We start from the raw sequence: 15,793 nt of genomic DNA, 5'->3' as shown, positions 1-15,793 counted from the left end.
GAGTGAGTGCCATGGCGTCAGCCTAGCTCACAGCAACCTCAAACTCCTGGCTCAAGCAATCCTTCTGCCTCAGCCTCCCAAGGAGCTGGGACTACAGGGATGCGCCACCATGCCTGGCTAATTTTTTCTATATATATTAGTTGGCCAATTAATTTCTTTCTATTTATAGTAGAGACGGGGCCTCGCTCTTGCTCAGGCTGGTTTCGAACTCCTGACCTCAAGCAATCCGCCCGCCTAGGCCTCCCAGAGTGCTAGGATTACAGGCGTGAGCCACCTCGCCGGGCCTTGTGCCCCACTTTAAAGACCCACAAACACCCTAAAGATATTTCACCCAACATTTTTTTTTTTTTAAATTTTAAAGAGATTTATTCTGAGCCAAATTTGAGGACCATGACCCGGAGCCACTGCCAAGAGGCCTTGGGCAAGTGGACTCCTTCACCCAACTTTTGAGACCTAACAGTATCATGATTTATTCTACAATGATTTAAGAAAGTCTCTATTTATGATGGGGGCCTCTATTACCTCACAGCAACCTACCCTCCTCCCCACCTCTCTCCCTGGGCCCTCTTCCCTTAACTTGGGCCTTTCTTTGTGTAGTGCTTCTAGTAAACTACAAGGGCACCCAGAGGCATGGAGCAAATGCCCCTTAACTGAACGAATGAATGGGGAAGGAAGGAATGTTCTGTGTTGCTAGGCAGAGGTGAAGAAAGGAGGAAAGGAATGTTGGATGGGCAGCAGGGCGCTGATTGGCTGGTCTGCAGAATGCGGCAGGGCTACAGTAAGCAACGTAGCGGAGCCTTTCTTTAGACCAGGTAGTGGCTGCCCAGCGGGGCCGGACGTAGTACGTTAACAGCAGCCCTGCCTACTGTGCGGGTCCGAGGCGGGCGTGGCAGCCCTTCGGGCTCCGCCCCGCCCCGGCCCCCAGTGCCTGAGCCACGCCCCAAGCGGAGGCCACGCAGGCGCCTGCGCACGACGGGCCGAGTGCCACCAGCAGCTCGAAGCTCGGCTCCGAAGATGGCGGACCGCGGTGTTGGCGCTGGCGGCAGTACATCCCTGAGGGGACTACGGGAACGGATGGGTGAGCGGGCCAGCGGCTTGCGGTGGCGGGGCTGGGGTCTGCGTGGGAGGAGGGGCTAGCCCGGCCCCGGGGGCCGTTGGAGCAGTGGGGTCTGAGCCAGAAAACTTTTCTCCAGAGTCGCCTCGCGCCGCGCAATCCTTCCCTCACCTCTGAAGGAGCCCCCTGGGATGGGACAGGGAGTCGTCTTGGGCCGAGGGCGGGAAGGGAAACGACCTACCAACGCCGCCAACGACCCAACTGTGGCCACCAACTCCAGACCCCCGTGGGCGAGGCGCGAGGGAACTAATGCGCGCTGCTGGGGCGGGCGGGGTGGGGGTGGCTGGAACCCCGGAGCCCGCGGATGGCCCGGAGCCCCGCCTGCCATTGGGGGGCGATGGACGCCAGGGAGACCGCGCGGAACTGACGCGCCGCCGTCCGGTCGCCCGCCTGGACCCCCGCGCCCAGCGCCGCCGCCTCGGCCAGGGCAGTCCTTCCAGGCTCGGAAAGTTTGAGTTTTCTCCTAGCCCCGGGCGTTCGCGGGTTGAGGTTCTCTTACTGTCGCAGTCCTTCCCGCTCCCAAAGGCTTGCCTCCCGCACGCTCCAGGGCAAGGTCCAGCGGGGGGGGGGGGGCTTTAAAAGTTGGGATGAAACTTGACTGTCTGCATCTCCTAATGTGCTTGCTGTAGCGCCTGACTTCGACAAGATGTCACCTTCCTTGGGACAACTTGAAGTCCCTAGGCTGAACTGAGCTAGAATCAGCACTTCTGAGTGCTTTCTCTTCAATGGGTCCCATCACCAAAAAATCCTCCCCCCACACCTTAAAGCCATTAACCTTACAGAATTTGGCAGCTCGTTGCTTGGTCCAGGAAACTGCTCCACTACCTGAGCCAGATAGTATTTCTTGCTTGTGGGAGGTTGCTTGTAGCCTGCCTTCAGGCTAGTTTTCTCTGCTATGAGCATGAATAAAACGATTTTATTGAAATCTTTAGGGATGTTTTTCACTTGCAATTAAAAATTTTATTTTGGCTGCAATTGGGAGGCCATACGTTATTTAAGAACACTTTGAATCAGCTCTCCAAAGAGTGTGTCATAAGCAAATACTAATTTTCTTCATTCCATTAGAGAAGACTTTCTGTCTAGCTTATGGTTCACGTAGACATAGTCTCCAATAAACTATTGTATTCCTTATGATACTGAGGGCTCTCTGACACTGCTTTACTTCAGTGATTTAAATTAACCAGCATTTATTCTAATATATCGGATAATCCCCTAAAAGCATGTGTATATTGGATGTTGAAAAGTATTTTAGAATTGTGTAGGGGACAGTTGCTTGAATTCATAGCATTTCAAGCCAAAAACTTAAAAGCCATGCAAAAAAGGCTTAACCCAGGACCCTACTTTACATCCTTGCTGCCCATTTCACTTAGGAATGGGAAACACCACATGTTAGACTTTCACAGAGCACTAGCTTGACTAGAACTGCCCTCCTGGTCTCAGCATTTTCCTGAAGGGTCAGTAAGGCAATGAAATGTTTTTGCTAAAAGGTCAATTTTATCTCCTGCTGGAAGCCTGGCTGCAAGATTTAAAACAGTGTCCTGGACAAATAACTTATTTAGGTGCACAGCACAGTCTGCATACATTTATTTTCTGTATTCATATATGTGTGTTAATGTATGCCTATATAAAATTACATTTATTGAATTTTCTGTGGATAGCACTGTGCTAAGGTTGTCCAATACCAAAGAAATATTTTAACAAAGCATCTGTTTCATATTTTTATGTAGAATTTTTTTTTGTTTTTGAGACAGAGTCTCACTCTGTTGCTCCAGCTAGAGTGCCATGGCATCAGCCTAGCTAACAGCAACCTCAAACCCCTGGGCCCAAGCGATCCTACTGTCTCAGCCTCCGGAGTAGCTGGGACTACAGACATGTGCCACCATGCCTGGCTAATTTTTTCTTTTCTTTTTCTTTTTTCTTTTTTGAGACAGAATCTCACTTTGTTGCACAGGCTAGAGTGAGTACCATGGCATCAGCCTAACTCACAGCAACCTCAAACTCATGGGCTCAAGCGATCCTCCTGCCTCAGTCTCCTGAGTAGCTGGGACTACAGGCATGCACCACCATGCCCGGCTAATTTTTTCTATATGTTTTTAGTTGGCCAATTAATTTCTTTCTATTTTTAGTAGAGAATCGGTCTCCATCTTGCTCAGGCTGGTTTCGAACTCCTGACCTCCAGCTGTCCGCCTGCCTCGGCCTCCCAGAGTGCTAGGATTACAGGAGTGAGCTACTGCCCGGCCTAGAGCTGTAGAAATCTTAGAAGTTATCCAGTCCAACATACAGAGTGCCAGCTATAAGATCCTAGGCAGCTTCTACAACTTGAATGTTTGCTCTAATGAGAAGCTTAATATTTTTCCAGGTAGCTATTTCATTGTAGACAGCTCTAAATGATAGAAAATTGTTTCTAAGACATCAAGACAAGCTGTCTTTGGTTGAACTTGGGATCTTCTGAAAGTCTCTCACCCCTCTGACTTTGGCTATTGTTGTGTGAGGCAAAATTCCATGGATCTGCCTTATTTTTGTGGTTCCCTGATCACAGATTTCTTTGTTTTCCTATTATTTTTTCTTAATACTTTTATATTTCAAAATAAAGTTGCTTTTTAATGTACAATTAAATGCTAGGTTCACCACTCACTACCTGTGTGAGTGGGGAAGTTATGTTTAGCTTTAGTTTTCTCATCTTTAAAAAAAAATTTTGGGGGAAAATAATGTGTACTTTATAAGATTGTTGTAAGAATTAAATGAGGTAATACAAATCAATTTTGTAAGTGGTGAAGTGATATAGAATATTTGTTATGGCAATTTTTAGAAAAGCACTATAAATACAGGCTAAGATTCATAATTCAGTTTTAGTAATAAAGTACACAATTTCTTATTTAATCTCCAGACAGAAGGTAACTTTTACTTTAATTTGGGGTTTAGAATTAGTGTAAGAACTACAGAAATACTGTATTATGCTTACTATACTTTGCTGTTACTTTAATTGAATATTAAGTAAATTCCTTCATTTAAATGCATGTTAAGTAAATTCTCTCATTCAGTGAAGTTGAATAAAATGTTGACTCTGTTAAGGCCAGACATAGATACTTTCTCCCATTGCCTGGACATTTTAAGTAATTTTTAGAGCCATGTCTGTGAATGTACTTCTTGCTAGTAGAAATTTGGATATAAAGATGTAAAAATCAGAGTTGATATTATTACCACATTAACATTTGTATGATTTGGTTCATTATTCCCACCATAGTTACTTAAAGTTATTTCTGTTTAATAAAATCTTGAAATAGTCTGGTAAAAATGTGCATTTTGAGAGAAATTGTCAGCTAAATTGTGTCAAGTACACACTATCCTTAGGACTTCTAAGCAGGAGAACTGAATGTGCAAAAACAATACAATGTACTTTATTGTTTTCTTGGTGCTCACATAAAAATGTTGCAAGTGGGGGTTATGTGGGAGGGTTTAATTTATAGACTGTATTTAAGAATTTTTGTTAATACACTGGTGCCCACATTCAGAAGATAATTGTGATCCACAGACCAGTAGTTAAATATTAAGCTGAGAAGGGTCTAATCTTCAAATTTAGCTAGGTCACAGATTATCTGAGCTATTAGGTCTCTGCAGTTTAAAAATATCCTTTTTTTCTTCTTTGAAATGATGATCCCTATGGCAGCAATTGTGATGTCACTTTCAAGGTTAGTGTATAAAATAATTCTCAGATATCTTTCCTCAGTGGCAACTAACATTTCAGAATCCATTCATTCTATAAGTGCCAGGAAAGCCCCTCTATTCTCTTGGTTATGTTAACTGCCCATCTTCAACTGTGCTATTTTCTGGATATATAGAAACCAGACTTGTATGCAGTATTTTAGGGGCTTACTTCCTGTGCTTTTTATACAAGGGTAGAACACAGTTAGTTTTCAGTATTGTCCATGCCCTTCCTGGAGATACACAGTACTGTGGGGCATTTTTAGATAGAGCTATACAATTAAAAGGTTCAGGGATTCCCCTGTAATAACTTTTGTGTATCCTGGAATTTTAGTTTTTCTTTTCCTCAAATTGTGCTACCCTAATCTTACACTTCATCCTTATTGAAGTCTATTTATCATTCTTCTACCTGTTTACAGGATACATGTGTTAGCACCTTATATAATTTATATTTGTTTGCTTGATATTTTTCTATGTAGAATGATATCTCATTGGAGATTTCCTTCTCCTAGATTACTGGTTCGCCCTCTGCCTTCATTGTGCATCACAATAGAGCTTTTAGCTGTAGGTACCTGGGCCCCACACAGAGACTGGGGGGGGGGTGGGAGAGAGGGGCAGGCATTGCTAATTTCTTTATTCTGAATACACCTTCAGGCCTGAGGAGGTGGCTGATGCCAGTAATCCTAGCCTAGCACTCTGGGAGGCTGAGACGGGTGGATCACTCAAGGTCAGGAGTTTGAAACCAGCCTGAGCAAGAGCAAGACCCCGTCTCTACTAAAAATAGAAAGAAATTAATTGGCCAACTAAAAATATATATAGAAAAAAAAAATTAGCCAGGCATGGTGGCGCCTGCCTGTAGTCCCAGCTACTCTGGAGGCTGAGGCAGGAGGATCGCTTGAGTCCAGGAGTTTGAGGTTGCTGTGAGCCAGGCTGACGCCACAGCACTCTAGTCCAGGGAACATGAGTGAGACTCTGACTCAAAAAAAGAAAAGAAAAGAAAAAATGAATACACGTTCATATACTTTATTTACTTTTGAGGCAGAGTCTCACTCTGTTCCCTGGACTAGAGTGCCGTGGCGTCAGCCTGGCTCACAGCAGCCTAAAACTCCTGATCTCAAGTGATCCTCCTGCCTCAGCCTCCCGAGCAGCTGGGACTACAGGCAGGCGCCACCATGCCGGTCCTGTATTGTTGAACATTGTAAGTACTCAGTATATCTTTTTTTGACCCAGATTAATCAGTCATGATTTTACCTTATAGAAGTGGTTCTATCCTTTACCATCAAAGATACAATTCGCCGTGGTTTGCTGACCCCTGTGTTAACTGTTTGTATTCTTAATATCTAATCCCTTTCCTTTATCTCCTTGTATTTTAGTTGCTGCGGCTCATGCAGTTGCTGAAGAAAGAAGGAATCAAAGTGGAGTTAGCCCAATTGCGTCCCAGTCTTCAAATCTGAGATCAGCATGTAAACCAGGTATCATTTCTGTAATGCTTTGATAGATGTTTAATGTCATATCTTTAAAATTTGATATCCTATTAATGTCTAACTATATCTTTTTTAGTAATAGATGGATCTGTGCTTAAAAATGATGAAAAACAAAGATTAGCGAAGGAGCGCAGGGAAGAGAAGAGGAGACAGCAAGATGGTATATTTTAGACTTTTAAAAAATCAAAATGAATGAATTTTATATATATATTTGAAAATATTTTTCTTGCTTTTCCTAATTTTTTTCTATAATAGATTATAATTTGTATGGTGTTGGGTTAAATCTTTTTACTAAATCAGGTAAAGAAGGCCCATAAAACATCTTTGACTAAGTAATTTTTGAGGGAGTAGTTTCTGTTAGCTTTGATTTTCTGAAAACTAAGGTATGAAAATTTTTTCAACATTTGTAAAAACAAGCAGAGTGGGGATTTTAGTAAAAGTGATTCTAAAAATGAAAATATAAGTTGCTAATAATCCTAGCATAGATAAGATGAAAAGATGCTCTTAAGTTATAGAAAGCTTATTCTTTTAGATCCTAATTTATACAAAGTCACACTTTAGAAGCATTTAGTGAGGGAAAATTTGAATATAGGAAAACATTATAGTATTCCATAATGTGATATATGGCTAAGTCCATTAATGTAAAACCAGCATGCTGGATAGATGAGGACTTTGAAAGAAGTTTCCTAGTAGAAAGAAACAAAACATGTATTCTGGCCTTGTGGGTTTTTGGGTTTTTTTTGAGACAGAGTCTCACTTTTGTTGCCCGGGCTAGAGTGCCGTGGCATCAGCTTAGCTCACAGCAACCTCAAACTCCTGGGATCAAGGGATCCTCCTGCCTCAGCCTCCCAAGTAACTGGGACTACAGGCATATGCACCACCATGCCCGGCTAATTTTATATGTGTGTGTGTGTGTTTAGTTGGCCAATTAATTTCTTTGTATTTATAGTAGAGACGGGGTCTGGCTCTTGCTCAGGCTGGTTTTGAACTCCTGACCTTGAGCAATCTACCAGCCTTGGCCTCCCAGAGTGCTAGGATTACAGGTGTGAGCCACCGTGCCCAGCCCTGGCCTTGTGGTTTTTTAATGTATATTTTAATAAACAGCATATTAAACTGGTGAGGTTTGACTTTTGCTCAAATCAGAAATATAACATGAAAGAAAAGATTTCTTCTTAATTTGAAATTATAGTTTGGAGAGGGTGAGAGTCATCTGGTGTGGACAGTCTAGTTCTCCAGAGTCAAATGAATACCCAGTGAAAGTGGTTCTTTAGTGGCCACCTCTGTTCATTTATTTAGTCTTTAATTACCAGCACAGTTTGTATTATTTTAAGAAAGAGAATGAGATATGCTAAATTTTTCCTTCTATGTGTGTAATGTGGAAAACTTAAATATTTTCTTGGCTCTTACACCTTGAAAATGTATTTGGAATATTTCAGCCAATAAAGAAATGCAACTACTTGAAAAAGCAAGAAAGGCCAAGATCCAATATGAAAAACAGATGGAAGAAAAACAGCGAAAGCTGAGAGAGCAAAAAGAAAAAGATGAGCAGCGGAGAATATCCGCAGAAGAAAAAAGAAAACAGAAGTTAGAGGAAGAAAGGGTACATAATTTTATAGCCCCTTCATCAGATGATACGCTGTGTTGCCTGGGTCTGAAATATATATATATTTTTTTTCTTAGCCCTTCTCTGCCTTTACTGGCCCTATAGAAAGGGAACCAATCCTAGCTCTTTCTTTCTTCTTCCCTCCTTCTTCCCCTCAGCATTAGCAGCTCTTGGGTCCTCATAAGATCCCAGGAGCTGAGACCCACTAGCCATAGGGAGGAGAAACCTCATAGATCCAAGAACAGAACCCTGTCCACCTTCAGGATGTAGCATATAGGGTTTCCTCTGAGCTGCTCTACTACCAGAAAGCATTTACTGTTGTCCCATTGCCTAGAGAATAAAAGGGCAGACTCCACTGTCTGACCCTCCCTCACATGCCCACATCTGACTGATTTCTTACAACTCCTCTAATGGCGTGACTCCCCAGCCAAGTCAGAGTGTTTGCTCTCCCTTACAGGTTCCCTGGCTCCCTCCTGTGTGTACCACACTGTCTCCTTCCTTATCCCCCTGTCCCTTATGTTCCTCACATTCTCTTTCCTGATGGGGGAACCCTCTGGACCTGTCATTGATAGGCAGTGTATCTCTTGTTTTGTGGCACTGCTACTCTCTCTTCCTTTCTAGACTCTTTTCTTGGTGTTTTTAGTATTCTGTTGGTATGAGTCAATGGCTTTGTTATGCCCTCTCTTTTACCCTTCTGTCCCTCTTCAGTCAGTTTGCCTTTTTTTTTTTTTTGAGACAGAGTCTCGCTTTGTTGCCCAGGCTAGAGTGAGTGCCGTGGCGTCAGCCTAGCTCACAGCAACCTCAAACTCCTGGCTCAAGCAATCCTCCTGCCTCAGCCTCCCAAGTAGCTGGGACTACAGGCATTCGCCACCATGCCCGGCTAATTTTTTGTGTATATATATATTAGTTGGCCAATTAATTTCTTTCTATTTATAGTAGAGACGGGGTCTCGCTCTTGCTCAGGCTGGTTTCGAACTCCTGACCTCGAGCAATCGCCCGCCTCGGCCTCCCAGAGAGCTAGGATTACAGGTGTGAGCCACCGGGCCCAGCCAGTTTGCCTTTTTTTTTTCTGAGACAGAGTCTCACTCTGTTCCCTGGGCTAGAGTGCCGTGGTGTCAGCCTAGCTCACAGCAACCTCAAACTCCTGGGCTTAAGGGATCCTCCTGCCTCAGCTTCCCAAGTAACTGGGACTATAGGCATGCACCACCATGCCCGGCTAATTTTTTTTCCTATAGATATTTTTAGTTGGCCAATTAATTTCTTTCTATTTTTAGTAGAGAAGAGACAGGGTCTTGCTCTTGCTCAGGCTGGTTTGGAACTCCTGACCTTGAGCAATCCTCCCGCCTCGGCCTCCCAGAGCGCTGGGATTACAGGGGTGAGCCACCACGCCTGGCCCACTTTACCTTTTGTTGTTTATCCTAGGCATTTGGCTACCTGTCTCATTCTGTATGATTCGCTCTCTTTGACACCAAATTTTTCTCTCGTAGGCCATTACGCTACTTTACTGTGAGTATGCTTGACTCCTTCTGAAACCCGCATGATGTCTGTGACACCATTCTCTTTCTTGCTGGTATTCTCTGTGTCTTTTTATTCCAGGGACTCTCAAATGTTCCTAAGTAAGTCTTAGCTTAATCTGTCTCTGAGTCCCTGTCTGACTCTGGCCTTTTTCTGCCTGAGGCGGCTCACTTTTCTTTCTACTATCTTTGTTTTAGCTTCTCTGTTTTTCCCCATTTTTGAACACTTTGGACTCTCTGCCTATTGTTCTCTTAGTATATGTATATTTCTTATCTCCCTCTCATATTTTGTGTTATTCTAATTTTTGTATTTCTTTTTCTCTCCCTTTCTCTTTAGTTCCATTTCTGCCCATAAAGCTGCTTCTCTTAGGCTTTCCCTGTGAGGCTCACTTTCCCTCCTTCCTCGCACACACAGTTGCTCTTGCACTTGCTTTACCTCCAGCCCTATGTTCCATCTGGACATCTTCCTGATTCTAGGTCTCTTCTTGTGCCATTTCTTCCCCATCCATGGACCACTGCCTCTTTCTTTCTCTGTCTTTCTGACCCTTTTCCTGTGATTGTTTATGCTCAGTGTGTTTCATGTTCCAGGATTTGGTAGACTCTCATTCAGAATTTCTGTCATTCTCCATTGTCCTGTGTGAATCATCTCCTTATTTTACTTAATGTGTGGCGAAGAGATGAAGGCCAGAGAGAGAATATGAACTAAGCAAAGACAATTTGAGAACCAAAGAAAGTAAAATAGAAAACTGTGTGCAGAGTGAGGGAGCATCCCTGGAGGGGAGAGAGTCCCAGGGACTGAGAAAAAAAAAGACCATCTTAAAGAAAAAGCTGAGAGAGGGAGGACACATAGGAGAGATGAGAATGCAACAAAATGACACTACAGACAGAAAGGGAGCCAGAGACAACAGGAAGGGGGACAAAAGAGAAACAACCCCAGAGAGCTAGATAGTGTAGGAGAGTCCCAATCAGAGCATGGGGCATCATGAGACATTGTAAGTAGCAAAAGTGAGAGAGGAATTCTGTAGAGCAGAGAAAAAACCCAGTCTCTGTAGAGCTTAAGGAGTAGTGTGCATGGACAGAAGATACATATGAGACAGGATGAGAACTTCCATTATGAGCTCTGAGTGACCACAGATGCAAGAAGGAATCTGAAAGCACAGAGGGGCGATGCATTCAGAAACAGTGGGATTCTTATGAGTCAGAAATGTTTTAATAATGCAAGATTAATCTCTGTTTTCAGTTTATCATAGTTTCAGGGATTCTAAGTAATTTAGAACAACTTCCTTTTAAAAGATATGATTTTCAAATATTGCCATTAGGTAAATTTTATTTTAAAGAATTGAAATTGCTTTTTTCTTTAGGATACGGGCTGCTCTTCATTTTTGTAGTATGTTTTTCTTTGTCCTCAGAAAACTGGTAGGGACATTTTAAGGATGATGTTGCTATGAAACAGTTGTTAGGGAAGAATGGAAAACCTCTGGCCTTGAAATTGATTTGCTTAACTGAGCAAATATATGGTAGGTTACAGTACAGGGATGAGAAATACCTGAGAAAAGAACTCATTTCTGGAAGTGGAGTTGTCTTGCCACACTGTGACATTTAATTGACATATAGCTGTTGCCCTGACCAGTTTAAATTGAAGTTGAGGTTAAGACAAAGATCCTGTTAATTTTTTTTGAAACTTTATTTTTATTAGTACCAGAATTTAAGCTGTTACAAATGCGGGTATAGTAAGTGACTCTGGCAGAGATTTCACTTTTATGCATGTTGATTTTTTTTCCTGCCTCATTTCACAAAGAATTTAAGTGACTTTTAAAAATCCATACCATACCAGATGATAAAATAAATGGTTGAGGAAATCCAGCAGAGGGGAAATTAAGGTAGGCAAATAATAAAGCATAAGATGTGATTAGTGTACAAGAAAGTATACAACTCAGTTTCTGTACGATCACTAGAGATACCTACAAATTTGGCTCTAAATTTCCTAATGATAAAAGCAAGGAGGAAAGCACGATTGCTTCCTCAATGCAATATACCTTGTTATTTAAGAGAAGCACTGTTACCTACCGGTTGATCCCTGTGACATGTCTCCAGTTACTTTAATTTTTTTTTTTTGAGACAGAGTCTCACTCAGTTGCCCAGGCTAGAGTGAGTGCCGTGGCATCAGCCTAGCTCACAGCAACCTCAAACTCCTGGGCTCAAGCAATCCTTCTGCCTCAGCCTCCCAAGTAGCTGGGACTATAGGCATGCGCCACTATGTCCGGCTGATTTTTTCTATATATATTAGTTGGCCAATTAATCTCTTTCTATTTATGGTAGAGACCGGGTCTTGCTCTTGCTCAGGCTGGTTTTTTTAACTCCTGACCTCGAGCAATCTGCCAGCCTTGGCCTCCCAGAGTGCTAGGATTAAAGGCGTGACCCACCACGCCCGGCCAGTTACTTTAAATTTTTACCTGATACGGAAATTTGGTGATGGAGTTGCTTTTTTTTTTTTTTTTTTTTGAGACAGAGTCTCGCTTTGTTGCCCAGGCTAGAGTGAGTGCCGTGGCGTCAGCCTAGCTCACAGCAACCTCAAACTCCTGGGCTCAGGCAATCCTCCTGCCTCAGCCTCCCAAGTAGCTGGGACTACAGGCATTCGCCACCATGCCCGGCTAATTTTTTTGTATATATTAGTTGGCCAATTAATTTCTTTCTATTTATAGTAGAGACGGGGTCTCGCTCTTGCTCAGGCTGGTTTCGAACTCCTGACCTTGAGCAATCCGCCCGCCTCGGCCTCCCAGAGAGCTAGGATTACAGGCGTGAGCCACCGCGCCCGGCCTGGAGTTGCTTTTTAAACAATAGATCAAAATTATACTAACCAATGTAATGAATATGTAAAAATGTGTTGGCATTTATCTTAAATAGGAAAGATATAAAGCTGTTCTTTATCGTACTTTGGAACGGAGCAGCCGTGCTGAACTTCGGCAAAAACGATGGTCATGGGAAGGCTCTATACTGGCGAATTCTGAGAGCAGATCTGGTAATTAATACATCTGTTAAATTTTAAGTTCATTAGTGTTCATGCTTAAATATTGTCTATTATAAGATTGCATTTACAGCAAGGTTTTTTTTTTTTTTTTTTTTTTTTTTGAGACAGAGTCTCACTTTGTTGCCCAGGCTAGAGTGAGTGCCGTGGTGTCAGCCTAGCTCACAGCAACCTCAATCTCCTGGGCTCGAGTGATCCTTCTGCCTCAGCCTCCCGGGTAGCTGGGACTACAGGCATGCGCCACCATGCCCGGCTAATTTTTTTATATATATATCAGTTGGCCAATTAATTTCTTTCTATTTATAGTAGAGACGGGGTCTCGCTCTTGCTCAGGCTGGTTTCGAACTCCTGACCTTGAGCAATCCGCCCGCCTCGGCCTCCCAAGAGCTAGGATTACAGGCGTGAGCCACAGCGCCCGGCCTTACAGCAAGGTTTTAATCTTTGTATCATAAATGAAAATGCTGTACATAGTAAATTTATATTTAAATTTGTGTCATATCCATTACAAAAAAACAGGTAAGATTATATAATAGATTTTATTTAACTCAGTATGCTCAAAATCTTATTTAAACTTAGAATCAGCAAAAAATGATGAATAATTACTAAGTTTTACACAGCTTATCTAATGCATATTTTAAAAAATAAACTAATTCTGCCTTGTTTACTGTAGATGCACTATAAATTTTACTATATGTGGACATAATTCTACATAATCTCAGAAAACAAATTTATATTGTTTAGAAGGAACAGTGAACATGGTGTACCTGATGAATGCATGTCAATGTTTTTTATAACTACATCGTGAAATGTCATTTTGTTTCAGCTAATGATGCTTTCTTCTTGAAATATGATTAAATATTACATCTTTTCTCAGCCAATAAGAGATCTCCATCTACTGAAAAACTCGAACAGGGAACTTCTGCTTTCAATAAACAAACGTCTGTGTCACCTGCAGGTCTTCAAAATTCTGTTGCCAAAAGTAAGTAGTTATTTCCTGTATTCTACTGAATTTCATTTAATGAAATCAGTTCTTTATGTATATTTTTATAGTACTGCTTTATGTATATTATGTAACATTTAGGTTTATTTGAGAAGAGTACCACTTTATTTTACAAGAGAGAAATATTTTGTATTTTCATTAATATAAATCCTTGTTTTGTGATTTTTGTATTAAGCACATATCAGATGGGATTGTTGGGCTCAAATAGCTCAAACTGAAACATATTTTTGGCCAAAAGACATTACCATTATGTGGCATAATTATTTATTTTAAAATTAATTCATATTCTAGCTAACCTGTAAATGGAATTGTGTTTTCCAAGCACTAGCTAGACTGATCATTCATTTTTCCATTAAGTATCATGACTATTACCTCATTTAAGAAAAAAATAAGCTGGGTTCGGTGGCTCACGCCTGTAATCCTAGCACTCTGGGAGGCCGAGGCAGGCGGATAGCTCGAGGTCAGGAGTTGGAATCCAACCTGAGCAAGAGTGAGACCCCATCTCTACTATAAAATAGAAAGAAATTAATTGGCCAGCTAATATATATAGAAAAAATTAACCGGGCATGGTGGCACATGCCTATAGTCCCAGATACTAGGGTGGCTGAGGCAGCAGGATCGCTTGAGCCCAGGAGTTTGAGGTTGCTGTGAGCTAGGCTGACGCCATGGCACTCTAGCCTGGGCAACAAAGCGAGACTCTGTCTCAAAAAAAAAAAAAAAAGAAAAATAGTAGCATTATATATATATGGAGAGAGAGAGCGCACAAGCAGTGGACAGGTTGATCTGCCTTACATATATCATATTTGTTATTCACAATTATCTTGTAAAATTGACAGGCAAGTATAAATGCCTTCCTTGTTTTATAGTTCAGACTCCAAGAAACTCAATGATTTCTACTTTATCATCCTTTCTTATGGTTTATATTTTGGTATTTGATAGATTGTAATATTTATATTGTACCTCACTTATAAGTCCATGTTTTCCCCTAAAGCAAGCAAATAAAGTGACAACATTTAATGATAGATGTATTGCTAAGCTCCACTTTACAACTTTTCATCCTGTCCTGGCAACACAGTGTTTTTTTTTTTTTTTTTTTTTTTTTTGAGACAGTGTCTCACTTTGTTGCCCAAGCTAGAGTGAGTGCCTTGGCGTCAGCCTAGCTCACAGCAACCTCAAACTCCTGGGCTCAAGTGATCCTGCTGCCTCAGCCTCCCAAGTAGCTGGAACTACAGGCATGCGCCACCATGCCTGGCTAAGTTTTTCTATATATATTAGTTGGCCAATTAATTTCTTTCTATTTATAGTAGAGACAGGGTTTCGCTCTTGCTCAGGTTGGTTTCGAACTCCTGAACTCGAACGATCCGCCCGCCTCGGCCTCCCAGGGAGCTAAGATTACAGGTGTGAGCCACTGCGCCGGCCCACAGTGTTGTTTTAAATAAAATGAAGTTATCTACTATGGAGACTTCAAATACCTTTTTGTTCCTGGTATTTGCTTTTTAATTAATATTCCTTATTAAAAAGTAAATCTATATCTGAGTGTGTATTGGTGACCATTTCTGACTTGTAGTGCATGTTGCTTCTCAGTAATAATTGAAATGGATTAGACAACCATACCCATCAATCAAAAACAAACAAAAAAAAAAAACAAAAAAACCCTTTTTCTTTCCAGAGGAAAAAACAGCAGTGATCTCAGCAGGAAAAAGGGCAAATTTCATATCATTGCCTCAAATTTAGCCATTAAAAAACATGAAGAAATATACTGCTTTTGTGCCTTGTGAATTGAAAAAGGCATAATCATAGTTTGAATTAAAATTTTTTTTGCATTATTTAGGTGCCTTGACATTTTTTTGAGCAATGCTGATTGCTGTATTGCTATAAAATTCCAGTACAGCAAAAGACTTTGGATACCATTTAAAGTATAATTGATTATAACAATGCTTAACCTCATGAAGAAGATTTTGATTTTTGTCTAAAACAGTATTATAGTTTTAATATATTGAAAAGGATTTCTGGGGGAAAATGAGTTTTATTCAAACTTACATTATGTTATTTATACTTTTAGGGCTCTTATAATTTCTTTTTATTTATTTTATATATTTTTTTGTTTTAAGTAAAAAAAATTTTTTTCGTTGTTTTTTTTACTTCATCCTACATGAACTTTGACTATGGGCTCTTACAATTTCAACGATGAGCTTGAAAGGTCTTAACTTTGTTGTCAGTTTTGAGTGTATCACATTTTCTCTTGTAATGATCTAAGAAAAGTTGATCCACTTACGACCCCCACCCTCAATATGTTTTCCCATAGCACTTTTATGTATACCCCAGGTTCATTCATAGATTAATGTGGGAAG

The 15,793-nt window shown here is 41.3% G+C and overlaps 1 protein-coding gene across 5 annotated transcripts in view; it reads left to right on the top strand.

The window, feature by feature from the left end:
* The first annotated feature begins 574 nt into the window (after positions 1-574).
* The window catches only part of MAP7D3 (MAP7 domain containing 3), a 39,104-nt gene continuing 23,885 nt past the window's right edge, over positions 575-15,793 (top strand). For 3 of the 5 annotated variants that reach the window (XM_075999263.1, XM_075999262.1, XM_075999260.1), the window contains exons 1-6: positions 575-1,078; positions 6,190-6,288; positions 6,377-6,460; positions 7,737-7,900; positions 12,322-12,436; positions 13,317-13,421. In XM_075999263.1, the coding sequence (XP_075855378.1) occupies positions 1,015-1,078; positions 6,190-6,288; positions 6,377-6,460; positions 7,737-7,900; positions 12,322-12,436; positions 13,317-13,421 (631 nt within the window). In that variant the 5' untranslated portion in view covers positions 575-1,014. The remainder of the gene's footprint in view (positions 1,079-6,189; positions 6,289-6,376; positions 6,461-7,736; positions 7,901-12,321; positions 12,437-13,316; positions 13,422-15,793) is intronic. The other 2 variants (XM_075999261.1, XM_075999264.1) reach the window with 2 other exon arrangements.

The sequence above is a fragment of the Microcebus murinus genome, chromosome X (assembly GCF_040939455.1).
Source record: "Microcebus murinus isolate Inina chromosome X, M.murinus_Inina_mat1.0, whole genome shotgun sequence".
Classification (NCBI taxonomy): Eukaryota; Metazoa; Chordata; class Mammalia; order Primates; family Cheirogaleidae; genus Microcebus; species Microcebus murinus.
The sequence above is the reverse complement of the archived record's forward strand: the minus strand, read 5'-3'. Positions and strand labels throughout refer to the sequence as shown.